The 13082-nt window shown below is 72.0% G+C and overlaps 3 protein-coding genes across 3 annotated transcripts; all 3 read left to right on the top strand.

The window, feature by feature from the left end:
* Window positions 1–230: 230 nt before the first annotated feature.
* CNGA4 (cyclic nucleotide gated channel subunit alpha 4) lies at window positions 231–3702 on the top strand. The gene is given in 10 exon segments (XM_030951114.1): window positions 231–280; window positions 526–639; window positions 717–823; window positions 1561–2195; window positions 2197–2281; window positions 2284–2382; window positions 2385–2555; window positions 2626–2882; window positions 2884–3060; window positions 3667–3702. Coding segments are annotated over 10 exon segments (1731 nt in total).
* A 471-nt stretch (window positions 3703–4173) lies between these two features.
* Window positions 4174–8036, top strand: CCKBR (cholecystokinin B receptor). Its single transcript, XM_030944346.1, has 5 exons — window positions 4174–4433; window positions 5314–5565; window positions 5971–6226; window positions 6295–6422; window positions 6971–8036. Exons 1-5 carry the CDS (start codon window positions 4277–4279, stop codon window positions 7942–7944), a joined length of 1767 nt encoding a protein of 588 aa, XP_030800206.1. The 5' UTR covers window positions 4174–4276; the 3' UTR covers window positions 7945–8036.
* Window positions 8037–8510: 474 nt separating this feature from the next.
* Window positions 8511–12587, top strand: SMPD1 (sphingomyelin phosphodiesterase 1). The gene is given in 13 exon segments (XM_030944332.1): window positions 8511–8800; window positions 9656–9794; window positions 9797–9979; window positions 9982–10098; window positions 10101–10150; window positions 10152–10229; window positions 10232–10253; window positions 10256–10427; window positions 10941–11112; window positions 11193–11269; window positions 11797–11942; window positions 12022–12293; window positions 12295–12587. Coding segments are annotated over 13 exon segments (1851 nt in total). The 5' UTR covers window positions 8511–8521; the 3' UTR covers window positions 12439–12587.
* Window positions 12588–13082: the final 495 nt, after the last annotated feature.

Here is a 13082-nt window from a genome sequence, read left to right as displayed (position 1 = left end):
CTGGGGACCCCTCGTTGCTAGGACACGCCCCGTGTCGCAGGAGCCGCGTGGCTGCGTCCCCTGGAGGAGCCGCGCCCGGCACCGGGGCCGGCGGCAGCACCCGGCAGGTGTGCAGGACCCCCGGGCACCGGGACGCACGGGATTCCCGCTGAGAAGGACCCCACCGGCACCCTCGGCTCCGTCCTGTCCCGCCGCTGGGCCGGGCCCCAGCCCGGCAGCACCGCTGAGCCATGGCCACAGCCCGCGCTGGCACCGGCACCGGCACCGGACACGCCTCGGGGTGAGCGGGGCACGGCCGCCTCCTGCGGGCTTGGGGTAGGGGCGCCGCAGGGACCCCTCAGTCCCACCGGTGCTGGGGGGCTGGATGAGCCTTAGAGCCACCGGCAGCCGGGCTGAGCACGGGCAGAGGGACCCCAGATGGGGACAGAGTGACCCCGGTCCCCCTGTGCCCCCAGCTGCATTGCCACCCCCCAGAACTGGACCCCACACAGGGACAGGGTGACCCTGGTCCCTCTGTGCCCCCAGCCACACTGCCACCCCCCAGAACTGGACCCTGGACCCCGCCGGGGACTGGCACTACCGATGGATCAGCCTCATGGTGCTGCCCATCCTTTACAACTGGATCGTCCTCATCCTCAGGTGCCAGGCAGTGGGGTTTGGTTGGGGTGGGGTGGGGGTGTCCTGGCCTTGTCCCAGTGATGCCACTTGTACCCCAGGTGCTGCTTCCCCGAGGTGCAGGAGGCACACGTGGGGCTGTGGCAGGCCCTGGACGGGCTCAGCGACACACTGTACCTGCTGGACATCGCCGTGCACCTCCACACAGGTACGGACACACAGACACACGGACACACACGGGCACAGCCACACACGGGCACAACCACACGGACACACAGGTACACGCATACACAGACAGGTACAGGTGTGTACACAGACACAGGTACATACCTACATGGACACACAGGTGTGTACACACACACATGTGCAGGTGTGTACATGTACATACATACACTGCAGGTGTGTACATACAGACACACACACAGACACACAGGTGTGTACACACACACATGTGCAGGTGTGTACATGTACATACATATACGTGCAGGTGTGTACATACAGACACACAGGTGTGTACATGTACATACATACACGTGCAGTGTGTACATACAGACACACACAGACACACAGGTGTGTACGCACACACACATGTGCAGGTGTGTACATACAGACACACACACAGACGCACAGCTGTGTACACACATACATGCAGGTGTGTACAGGTACATACACACACGTGTACTCCCACCGGGTACAGCCACCACCCAGTCCCACACAGAGGATGTCTGGGTGGGTGTTCTTGAGTCTCACACCCACCCCTCACCCCCCGCCCCATGGCAGCCCAGGGAGCCACCAGTGACCTCCCCCAGGGTGCCCACCCAGGGTTCCTGTGCCTCCCTGTGCCCCGGGCTGGGCGCCTGCGTGGTCCCCATTGCCATCACGGGGAGCAGCCCCTGCAGGGCTGGGTGCCCGGGGGTGCCACGGCTGCCCTGGCTGCCCACCCAGGTTTCCTGGAGGACGGGATCCTGGTGCGGGACGCCAGGCAGACGCGGCGGCGCTATCTGGGCTCGTGGACCTTCCCCTGGGACGTGGTGGCCGTGCTGCCCACCGAGCTGCTGTGTCTGCTCCCGGGGGTCCCGAGGGTCCCGGGGGTGCCAGCGGCACGTGCCAACCGCTGCCTGCGGGCGCCGCGGCTCTTCGAGGCCTTCGACCGGTGCGAGACGCGCACGGGATGGCCCAACGCCTTCCGCATGGCCAAGCTGATGCTGTACCTGCTGCTGGGCATCCACTGGCACGCCTGCCTCTACTTCGCGCTGTCGGCACGCCTGGGGCTGGGCGCCGACCCCTGGGTGTGCCCCGGCTTCCCCCGGCTGCTGCGCCGCTACCTGCACAGCTTCTACATCTCCACGCTGGTGCTGGCCATGGTGGGCGACACGCCGGCGGCGCAGCGCGAGGAGGAGCTCCTCTTCCTCACCGCCGGCTTCCTCCTGGCCATGCTGGGCTTCGCCACCATCACCGGCAGCATCAGCACCGTCATCGTCAACCTCAGCTCGGCCGCCAGCGCCCTGTACCCCGAGGCGGGCCCGGTACAGCGGTACCTGCGGGCGCGGGGCGCGGGCGGGCGGCTGGCGGCGCGGGTGGGCGCGCTGGCACCAGCACGTCGCGGGCGCAGCGCAAGCTGCCGCCGGCAGTGGCGGGGTCCTGCAGCACCTGCCGCGGGGGCTGCGGGCGAGGTGGCGGCCAGCGTGCACCTGGCGGCCCTGCAGCGCGTGGGGCTGTTCCGCGGCTGGCAGCGCGAAGTGCTGCGGCAGCTGGTGCTGCGCCTGCGGCGCAGGTCTTCGGGCCCGGCGAGTTCGTGTGCCGGCGCGGGGACGTGGGCCGCGAGATGTACTTCATCCGCGAGGGCCGCCTGGCCGTGCTGGCCGCGGACGGCGTCACGCAGCTGGCCGTGCTGGGCGAGGGGCTCTACTTCGGCGAGATCAGCCTCATCAACATCAAGGGTGAGCTCCGCGCCGCGCCCCGGTGCTGCTGCCCCGCGCTCCCCTCGGGCTCACGGCCCCCGCCCCGCAGGCAACACGGCCGGGAACCGGCGCACGGCCAACATCCGGAGCATCGGCTACTCGGACCTCTTCTGCCTGGGCAAGGAGGACCTGGCGGAGGTGCTGGCCGAGTTCCCCAGCGCCCGCGCTGCCATGGAGGCCAAGGGCCGGGAGCTGCTGCTCCGCATGGGCCAGCTGGACACCGGCGCTGAGGCGGCGGCGCTGGCGGCCGAGGCCGAGGCGGAGCGGCGGCTGCGGGGGCTGGAGGCGGCCCTGGAGGGGCTCAGACGCGGGCAGCGGGCGGCTGCTGGCACAGCTGGAGGCCAGTGCCCTGCGCATGGCCCTGCGCGTCCGGCGCCTCGAGGGACGGCTGCAGCTGCGGGGCAGAGCGGTGCTGGACAGAGCGGGGCGGGACGGGGCCGTGCGGGACAGAGCGGGGCGGGACGGGGCCGTGCGGGACGGGGCCGTGCGGGCAGACGAAGCAGCAGGAACAGCCTCACCGCAGCAGCCTGCCGGCCCACAGGGTCCTACCGGGGGACAGGGCCCCCCCAGAGTGCAGGGTTCAACCGAGGCACAGGCAGTCCTCAGGGCACACAGGGCACAGGGTCCCTCCGAGGTGCAGGGTCCCCCCAGGACACGGGGTCCTGCCCAGGAACCAGGCTCTGCAGGAGGACGGGGTCGCACTGGGGTGCAGGGCCCCTCCAAGGCACAGGGTCCCCACAGGGCACACAGTCCCCACAGAGCACAGGGTCCCAGTGACGTGCCAGGTCCTCCCAAAGCACACAGTACCCCCACGGTGCAGGGGCCCCCCAGGGCACGGGGTCGCATTGGGGCACGAGGTCCTCATGGCATGTACGGCCCCAGGGGGGCACGGGCTCCCCTCAAGGCACATGGCATCCCCTTGGCAGAGGGTCCGCTCAGGGCACAGGGGCTGCCCAGGGCACGGAGGCAGATCGGGACACGAGGCCCCAGTGCCATGTATGGTCCCAGCAGGGCACAGGCTCTGCCCAGGGCACCGGGTCCCTCCGGGGCACAGAGATCCACAGGGGCGCATGATGTCCCCGGGGCTCAGGGGGTCCCACGAGGGGTGGGGGTGCCGCGGGACTGAGGGGTGACTGGAGGGGGACACAGCAGCCACCACTGTTGTGGGTGACACCGACAGCTGCTGCTGCGGCACCGGCAGAGGAAGGAGCCGGCATGGGGACGGGTCGGGGTCACGGAGTTTCGGGGCCGAGAGCAGCTCGGGACCCCCGGCCCCGCCGGGCTGTCCCGGGGCAGCCGCAGGGACGCGGTGACAGACCCCGCGGTGGCGGCCGCCGCCCGGTGCCTCAGGAGCGCTCCCTGCGAGTCCCCCCAGGCTGCCCGACCCGCCCGGGACTCCGGCTGCAGCCCGGTACCCCCCGAGCCCCGCTCCCGGTGTTCTCCATGGCCCCGCCCGTCCCCCCCCGCCTCGGGCTCCCCCTGTTCCCGCCTCCCCCGCGCCCCCCGGCACCCCCCGGGCTCCCCCCGCCGCCGCCACCGCCCCCCGCCCCCGGCCCGCCCCGCGCCGGGCGCCGCCCCCGCTTATCCACCGGCGGCTCCGAGCGGATCGGAGCCTCGTCCCTCCCGGAGCCTCCCGGTACCTGCTCCTTCCCGGTGCCTCCTGCCGGAGGAGGGGCGGGGGCAGGCGGGGGGTCCCCGCCATGGACCCCCGGCCCCTCAACGAGTCGCTGCAGGAGATGCTCTGCCGCTCCGGGAACAGCACCGGGAACGGACCCGGCACCGGCACCGGCAACGGGACCAACGGCTCGGTCTGCGACCTCCTCCGCAGGGGCCTCCGCGGGCCCCCGGCGCCCAGAGGTGAGAGCGGGGCGGGAGGAAGGAGCGGGATGGACCCGGGAAGGGACCCCCCCTCCCTTCGCGCCCGGCGCTGCGCTCCCCGGCACCCCGGCACCACCCCGCTCCGTCCCGCCGTGCCGCCCCGGTGCCCGCCGCCCTGTGCTCCGGTTCTCCCGGTCCCCGAGCGGTGCCGCCCCGTCCCCGCCGTGCCCCTCCTCAGCCGGCACCATCGTCCCGACCCCCGCGGGCTCGGTGGCCCCGGCGCTGCCCAGCGGTTCCGATGCGGATCTCGGCGCTGCCGGGGGAACGCGCCGGGCTGTGCCGGCGGCAGCAGGAGGGCGGAGGGGACTCCGACAGGGACGCCACGGGCACAGCCAGCGCCCGCCCCGCACCCCTGTCCCACTGCCAGGCCGGGACCTCCAGCTGGACCCTCGGCTGGCACGACCCCAGCCCAGCCCCGGCTGCGGCCCCTGCTCCGGTGTCCCTCCGCTCTCCGGGCAGGACGTGCCCGGTCCCCGCGCCGCCGCGGCTCAGCACCGAGGCGGAGGGTGGGCAGGATGGGGCACCCACCCGCATGGGGGTCCCTCAGCCTCAGGGAACTGAGCCGAGGGGCGGGGGGTTCACCCCGAATCCCGGCGGCTGCCACACGGCGGGGAAACGATGCTCTCATCTGAGGGGTGTCCACCGAGCCCACACTCCCCACGTCGGACCCCGGTGTCCCAGTGCCCGGGCCTGTGCTGGGGCGCCTTTGGCGTGCCCTCAGAGCGTGTCTGGGCGGCCACCGGGGTGCCATGAGGGTGTCTGTGCGGTGGCCGCGGGAGTGCTTTCACAGCGCCTCTAGGGTGCCACCTGGGTGCCCTCGTGGTGCCTCCGGGGTGCCAGCGCAGCGCCGTGCCCGCAGAGCTGGACGTGGCCGTGCGCGTGGTGCTCTACGTGCTCATCTTCGTGCTGAGCGTCGGGGGCAACGCGCTGGTGGTGGCCGTGCTGGCGCTGAACCGGCGGCTGCGCACCGTCACCAACTGCTTCCTGCTGTCCCTGGCCCTGAGCGACCTGCTGCTGGCGCTGTGCTGCATGCCCTTCACCCTGCTGCCCGGCCTCATGGGCGCCTTCATCTTCGGCGACGTCGTCTGCAAGCTCGTGGCCTACCTCATGGGTAGGGTGGGACAGAGTGGGGGCTTGTCCCCTCTCCTGGGCGGGGCACACGGGGCCTGTCCCCTCTCCTGGGTGGGGCACACGGGGCCTGTCCCCTCTCCTGGGCGGGGTGGGGCACACGGGGCCTGTCCCCTCTCCTGGGTGGGGCACACGGGGCCTGTCCCCTCTCCTGGGTGGGGCGCACGGGGCCTGTCCCCTCTCCTGGGCGGGGTGGGGCACACGGTTTTGCCTCATCCCTGCCTTGCCGGTACTGGGGGTGCAGGGAGGGGGCTCGTCCCTCCGCCGTGGATACCTGGGGGGTTCTCCCCACCCCTGGGCGCACGGAACGCAGCACAGAGGGGCTCCGGGAGGACGTGGGGGCCTGCAGGGTCACGCCGTGCCCGCCGACACTCCCCGCTGCCCGCAGGGGTCTCGGTGGCCGTGTCCACCTTCAGCCTGGTGGCCATCGCCATCGAGCGCTACAGTGCCATCTGCAACCCGCTGCAGTCCCGCGCCTGGCAGACGCGGTCCCACGCGTGCCGCGTCATCGCGGGCACCTGGGCGCTGGCGGCGCTGCTGATGCTGCCCTACGCCGTGTACAGCAGCACCCGGCCCGCCGCGCCGCGCCCGCCGCCCGCGCAGTGCACGCACCACTGGCCCAGCGAGCGCGTCCGGCAGCTCTGGTGAGTCCGGGCACCCGGGGGGGACGGGGCCACAGGGGACGCGGGGTGACCGGGGCCACCTGTCCCAGGTACGTGCTGCTGCTCCTCGTGCTCTTCTTCATCCCGGGCGTGGTGATGACGGTGGCGTACGGGCTCATCTCCCGCGAGCTCTACCGGGGCATCCGCTTCGAGCTGGACGTCAAGAGGGAGGTGGCAGGTGAGGGATGGAGCGGGGGTGACACTGCGGGTGACACCTGGCGTGGCTCCTGTGTGGGCAGAGTGCCCGCCCCAGCAGCAGAGGCAGGGCTGAGCCCTCGCCCCTGCTCCCCACAGCGGTGTGCTCCTCAGGGACACCCCCTTTCCCAGGGACCTCCTTGTGGCCTCGGGGTTCAGCGTGTCCCCGGGGTGCCATGGCCATTTCTGTGTCCCCTGCACCCATCCCCTGCTGCTGGGGACGCTCCCGCGGTGCTGGGGTGCAGCGTGTCCCCGTGTCTCCGTGGCCATTTCCATGTCCCCTGCACCCCATCCCCTGCTGCTGGGGACGCTCCCGCGGTGCTGGGGTGCAGCGTGTCCCCGTGTCCCCATGGCTATTTCCATGTCCCCTGCTGCTGGGGACACTCCCGCGGTGCTGGGGTGCAGAGTGTCCCCATGGCCATTTCCATGTCCCCTGCACCCCATTCCCTGCTGCTGGGGACACTCCCGCGTGCTGGGGTGCAGCGTGTCCCTGCAGTGCCGTGACCATGACCATGCCTCCTCGCTCCACAGCCCAGCGTGGCACCGGGGGGGACCCGGCGCCCAGCTGCGACGAGGGTGACGGCTGCTACCTGCAGCTGTCCCGGCCGGGTGCGGCGCTGGAGCTGCGGGCGCTGGGGGCGGCCGCGCAGCAGGACCGGGCCCGCATCAACAGCTCGGGGGCGCAGCTGGCGGCCAAGCGGCGGGTGATCCGCATGCTGGTGGTCATCGTGGCCATGTTCTTCCTCTGCTGGCTGCCCATCTTCGCCGCCAACACCTGGCGCGCCTTCTCGCCGCGGGCAGCGCAGCGGGCGCTCTCGGGCACGCCGATCGCCTTCATCCACCTGCTGTCCTACACCTCGGCCTGCGCCAACCCCCTCATCTACTGCTTCATGAACCGCCGCTTCCGAAAGGCCTTCGGGGCCACCTGCGCGGGCTGGGGCTGCCGCCGCGCCTGCCCCCGCCGCCCGCCCGAGGACGAGCCGCCCATGGCCAGCGCCTCGCTCTCCAAGTTCAGCTACACCACCGTCAGCAGCCTGGGACCCCCTGAGCCGCCCCCCGAGCCGGAACCCCCCGAGCCCCCCAGCACCGGTGCCTGGGCCCCCCGAGAACGGGACCCCCACGAGCCCCCACGGCCAACCCCTTTCTCTCCGAGCTCAGCTACCCGTCCTCAGCAGCCTGGGACCCCCGAGCTAGCCGCCCTTAGGGACCCTAACACCAGTGCCTGCCCCCCCCGAGCTGGACACCCCCAGCAGGACCCTCCCGAGCATGAACCCCTGCGGCACGCCCGTGCCCCCCCAGTGCACCCCCAGCCGCCCGCCCGCCCTCCCGGGACACGCTTGCTCGGCACCCCCCGCTCCATCCCAGCGGCCCCGAGCCCCGGCGGGGTGGGGGCGGGAGGAGCCCCGGGGCCGGGCAGGGGGAGGCTCAGGGAGGGCGAGGCACCCAGCCCAGCTCAGCCCAGCCCGGGGTCTCCCCGCGCTGCTCCCCGGCTACGGCCACAATAAACTGACCCCGAGCCCACCTGCGCCGCTGCTCCCAGCGCTCCTGCCCGCCGACACGGAGGTTCCGCGGGGCAGAACAGGGCGGGACGGGGGATCGGCACCGCGGGGCAGAACCGGGCGGGACGGGGAGTGGGCACTGCGCGAGGCTCGGGGGCTGCGGGCTGGGACCCTCCGCTGCGGGAGCTGCTGAGCCCGGCAGCAGCTGGAGGGATGGGATCCCCGGGCCCAGTGCACCCCGTGCCGCCCCGGAACGGGAGGGGTGACCCTACGGGGGATGACCGTACACAGGGGAGGGGACCCCAGGGGAGCGGGACCCCGGGGAGCGCCACCGGCCCCAGGACTCAATCTCCCACCGTGCCCCGCGCGCCTTACGTAGCTCGGCTCCTTCATTTGCATACGGTCCCCGCCCCGGGTGGTCACGCCCCCCTGGCGGCCACGCCCCTGCCGCTTTCGGCCACGGCGCCGGGGGCGGGCCCTGCCCCGACTTTGGCCCCTCCCCTTACGCCATTGCCCCACCCCCTCGCCCACAAATGGCGTTTCTGGGCCCCGCCCCCGAGCAGGCCCCGCCCCTCCCTCGGCCATGGCGGCCGGGGCTCGGGCCCCGCGGCCCCCGCGGCCCCCGCGGCCAAAGCTGACACCGTGCCCGCCGTGCCCACCGGGGCCACCGTGCCCACTGCTGCCACCGCTGCCACCCCTGGCCCTGGCCCTGGCGCTGGCCCTGCTGGCGCTGCCGGTGTCGGCGGGGTCGCCGCCCGGCCCCGGGGAGCAGCTGGCGGCGGCGGCGCCGCGCTGGGGCTGGCGGAACGTGTCGTGCCCGGCCTGCCGGGTGCTCTTCGGGGCGCTGGACCTGGCGCTGCAGGTGGGCACGGGGGTCGGGGAGTGCCGGGACACGGGGGACACCGGGGGGACAGCGGAACACCGGGTTAGGCACGGGGATAGGTGGGCACCGGGACACCGGGACGGGAAGAGCGGGGGCGACAGGAACGGGGACAGAGGGGACAGGGAGGGACGGGACAGGGACAGGACAGGGACAGGGACAGGCCGGGCCAGTCCCTCGTGACGGGCCGGGGCCGGGACAGGCCAGGACAGGTCGGGGCTTGTGACAGACACGGGACCGGGCTGGGAATGGGGACAGGGACGGGCGGGGACGGGGAGAGTGACAGGCTGGGACGGCTGGAAGAGCAGCGGGGACGGGCGGGGTCATGCCGGCGGCTCCGCTCGGGGGAACGGGGACGGGCTGGGACAGGAACAGGAACCGGCACAGGAACGGGAGCAGGGACAGGAACCTGAACCGGGACAGGAACAGGGACAGGAACCTGAACCGGGACAGGGACAGGCTGGGGCGGGGACGGGAACGGAGGGAGGAGGGCACCAGGCTGAGGACCAGAGGGGCTGGGGGACCATGTGGGTCCCTTCTGGGCTCGGGATATCCAGCTGAGTGGGCCAGGGGGTGTGGGACAGTGACAGCAGCCAGGGACCATCCCGGGGAGCTGCTGGGTGCTGCGTGGTGACGGCAGCTGGGGTGCCGTGCCGATCCTGGCAGTGCCGTGCCGATCCTGGCAGTGCCGTGCCCCTCCCGGGGGTGCCGTGCCCCTCCCGGGGGTGCCGTGCCCATCCCGAGGGTGCTGTGCCAAACCTGGCGGTGCCGTGCCCATCCCGGGGGTATGTGTCCATCCCAGGGTGCCGTGTCCATCCCAGTGTCCTTCTCCCGCAGCTGGAGCCCAACGTGGCCCGCGTGGGGCGCGTGGCGTCGCGGCTGTGCCAGGAGCTGCGGCTGGCGCGGCCGCCCGTGTGCCGCCAGGCCGTGCAGCTCTTCCAGGGCGACGTGGTGGCCGCCTGGGCCCGCTCCGTGCTGCGCCGCCCGAGGCCTGCGGGCTCCTGCTGGGCCCCCGCTGCGGCCACTGGGACATCCTGGGTGACTGGAACCTGTCCCTGCCCGCCCGCGCCCAAGCCGCCGGTGCGGCCCCTGTGCCGCCGCCGCCCGAGCCCACGGCCCGCATCCTGTTCCTCACGGACCTGCACTGGGACCGCCAGTACGTGCAGCCGGCGCCGCCGCCTGCCCCGACCCGCTGTGCTGCCGCGGGGTGCCCGGTGAGGCCCGGGGCCGCGGCTTCTGGGGCACCTACGGCAAGTGCGACCTTCCCCTGCACACCATCGACGGCTGCTGGCCCAGCTGCCCAACGGCACCGGCAACGGCACCGGCGGCTTCCGCGGCGGCGTACTGGACCGGGGACATCCGCGCCGACGACGTGTGGCAGCAGAGCCGCGGGGACCAGCTGCGGGCGCTGCGCGCACGGTGACGGCGCTGCTGCGCGCCGCCTCGGCCCGCTGCGCGTCTTCCCCGCCGTGGGCAACCACGAGGCCACGCCGGTGAACGCCTTCCCGCCGCCCTACGTGCGCGGCAACCGCTCGGCTGCCTGGCTCTACGACGCCATGGCCGAGGCCTGGCAGCACTGGCTGCCCCCCGCCGCCCTGCGCACCCTGCGGTGGGCACCGGGCCGGGCGTGGGGGATCCCCCTGCCCGGGGATGGGGGGTTTGTGCCTTGCGGGGTGGGAGGGCACGGGAGGGGGGTTCTGGGCTGTGGCATTTGGGGTACCAGGATCAGGGGACGCAGGGCGGGGAGGCTCCAGACTGGGGGGATCTGGGCTGTCGGGTGTTGTGGGAGCTGCAGTGGCACAGGCTGGGGTCTCAGAGCACGGGACTCTGGAATATTGGGGGCTCAGGACTAGCAAGACACGGCGTGGTCTCCATGCTGGAGGGGCAGTGGGGGTACCAGGCCAGCTGGGGCTGCGTGCAGATGTCTCAGCTTCACGGGGGGAGAGGTGCAGGGAGGGGGTCATGGCTGGCTGGGGTACAGAGAGGGCTGTGGGCTAACGGGGGCTCCAGGCTGGGGGCTGTAGGTGGGTGGGCAGTGCAGGTGGCAGAGAGCTGGGGGTCTGTGGGATGGGTGCAGGGTCTGTGGCTCGGGATGCAGTGCTGACCCCTGCTTTCCACACAGGGCTGGTGGGTTCTACACAGCACAGGTCTGGCCTGGGCTGCGCCTCGTCTCCCTCAACATGAACTTCTGCTCCCAGGCCAACTTCTGGCTTCTCATCAACGCCACTGACCCTGCAGGGCAGCTCCAGTGGCTCATGGGGGTCCTGGCAGATGCTGAGCGTGATGGGGAGAAGGTGTGGGGGGGATTCTGGGGGGACATGCGGGGTCCTGGTGGGCCCTGGGCAAACCCCCAGCCCTGGCTCCCTGCCCACAGGTGCACATCATCGGGCACATCCCCCCAGCCCACTGCCTGCGCAGCTGGAGCTGGAACTACTACCGCATCGTCAGCAGGTCAGTGCCTGACCCCTGCCCAGACCCCGCACCGTGTGCCAGACCCTGCACCGTGTGCCAGACCCCTGACCCCTGCCCAGACCCCTGACCGTGTGCCCCACCCCACACACCAGGCCCCCATTCTGTGCCCTGGCCTCCATCCCCTTGTGCTGGACCCCTGTCCATGTGCCCTTGACCCCCACACCAGACCCCCCACCCCACAAGCCAGAGCCTGGCTCCACACCCTGAACTCCCATCCCACAATGGTCCCCCTGCCCTACACAACAGGCCCCTGCCCCATATGCTGGACCTCTGCACCAGGCTCCACCCCACACCCGGGCTCTCTTGCCATGCGCCATCCCATGCACCACACTGCCCGCCCCATGTGCCAGACCCCCACCCCGTGTATCCTGGACCCCCACCCTGTGTATCCTGGACCCCCACCCCGTGCATCCTGGACTCCCAGCCCACATGCCGGACCCGAGGGCCAGGGTTGGAGTTCCAGGGCGGGGGTCTGGGGATGCCCCCCTGCTCACCCACCCTGGCAGGTTTGAGGGCACCATCGCGGCTCAGTTCTTTGGGCACACACACCTGGACGAGTTTGAGTTGTTCTACGATGAGGAGACGCTGTCACGGCCCGTGTCCATCGCGTTCGTCGCACCGAGCGTCACCACCTACATCAACCTCAATCCTGGTGCGCCCCGAGCCCCTGCCCTGAGCCCCTGCTATGTGTCCCCTGTGCCCCCCGGCGCTGACCATCCCTCCCGCTGCAGGGTACCGCGTGTATGAGGTGGCCGCCTCCTACCCCGGGAGCTCCCACGCGGTCCTGGACCACGAGACCTTCATCCTCAACCTGACGGAGGCCAACGCGGCGCCCCCGGGCACGGCCCCGCGCTGGCGGCGGCTCTACGGCGCCCGCGAGGCCTACGGGCTGCCCGCCGCCTTCCCGGCCGACTGGGACCGCCTGGTGCGGCGCATGCAGGACGACGAGCCCCTGTTCCAGCTCTTCTGGTTCCACCTGCACAAGGGGCACCCGCCCCGCGAGCCCCTGCGGGCGCGCGCCCTGCAAGGCCGCCCTGCTCTGGCGCCCTGCGCCCGCCGCTGCCGACCCCGCGCTCTGCCGGCCCCTGCGCCCCGCGCTGCCCTTCCCGCGTGTCCAGCAGCTCTGGCAGCAGCGGCGGCTCTGCTGAGCCACGGCCGCAGGCAGCAGGGCTGGGACACGGGGACACCGGGATGTGGGGACACTGGGAGCTCCTGGGGTACGGGGGACACCGGGAGCTCCCAGGATGTAGTCACACTGGGAGCCCCTGGGATGTGGTCACACCGGGAGCCCCTGGGACACGGGGGACACCGGGAGCCCCTGGGATGTGGGGACACTGGGAGCCCCTGGGACACGGGGGACACTGGGAGCTCCCAGCACACGGTCACGCTGGGAGCCCCTGGGATGTGGTCACACTGGGAACCCCCAGGACATGGTCACACCAGGAGCTCCAAAGATGTGGCCACACTGGGAGCACTTGGGATGTGGTTACACTGGGAGCCCCGGGACATGGTGACACCGGGAGCAGGGTCAGCAGTGGAAGCAGGGCAGGAACACGGTTACACAGGGAGCAGGACTGCAGCCAGCACAGGTCACAGCAGGAGCGGGATCGGTACAAGGTCACTGGGAGTGAGGTCAGGATTGGCACGTGGTCCCCATGTCCCACCAGTTACACAATAAAGGCACAATGGACACCACCACCCCTCCTAATCCTCTCCAGCAGGACCAGAACTGGGATCAGGATCAGCATGTAGTCCTCATGCTCCCATCACCCCCCAGTACAGGTGTGACGGA

The sequence above is a fragment of the Camarhynchus parvulus genome, chromosome 1 (assembly GCF_901933205.1).
Source record: "Camarhynchus parvulus chromosome 1, STF_HiC, whole genome shotgun sequence".
In the NCBI taxonomy this organism is placed as follows: Eukaryota; Metazoa; Chordata; class Aves; order Passeriformes; family Thraupidae; genus Camarhynchus; species Camarhynchus parvulus.
The sequence above is the reverse complement of the archived record's forward strand: the minus strand, read 5'-3'. Positions and strand labels throughout refer to the sequence as shown.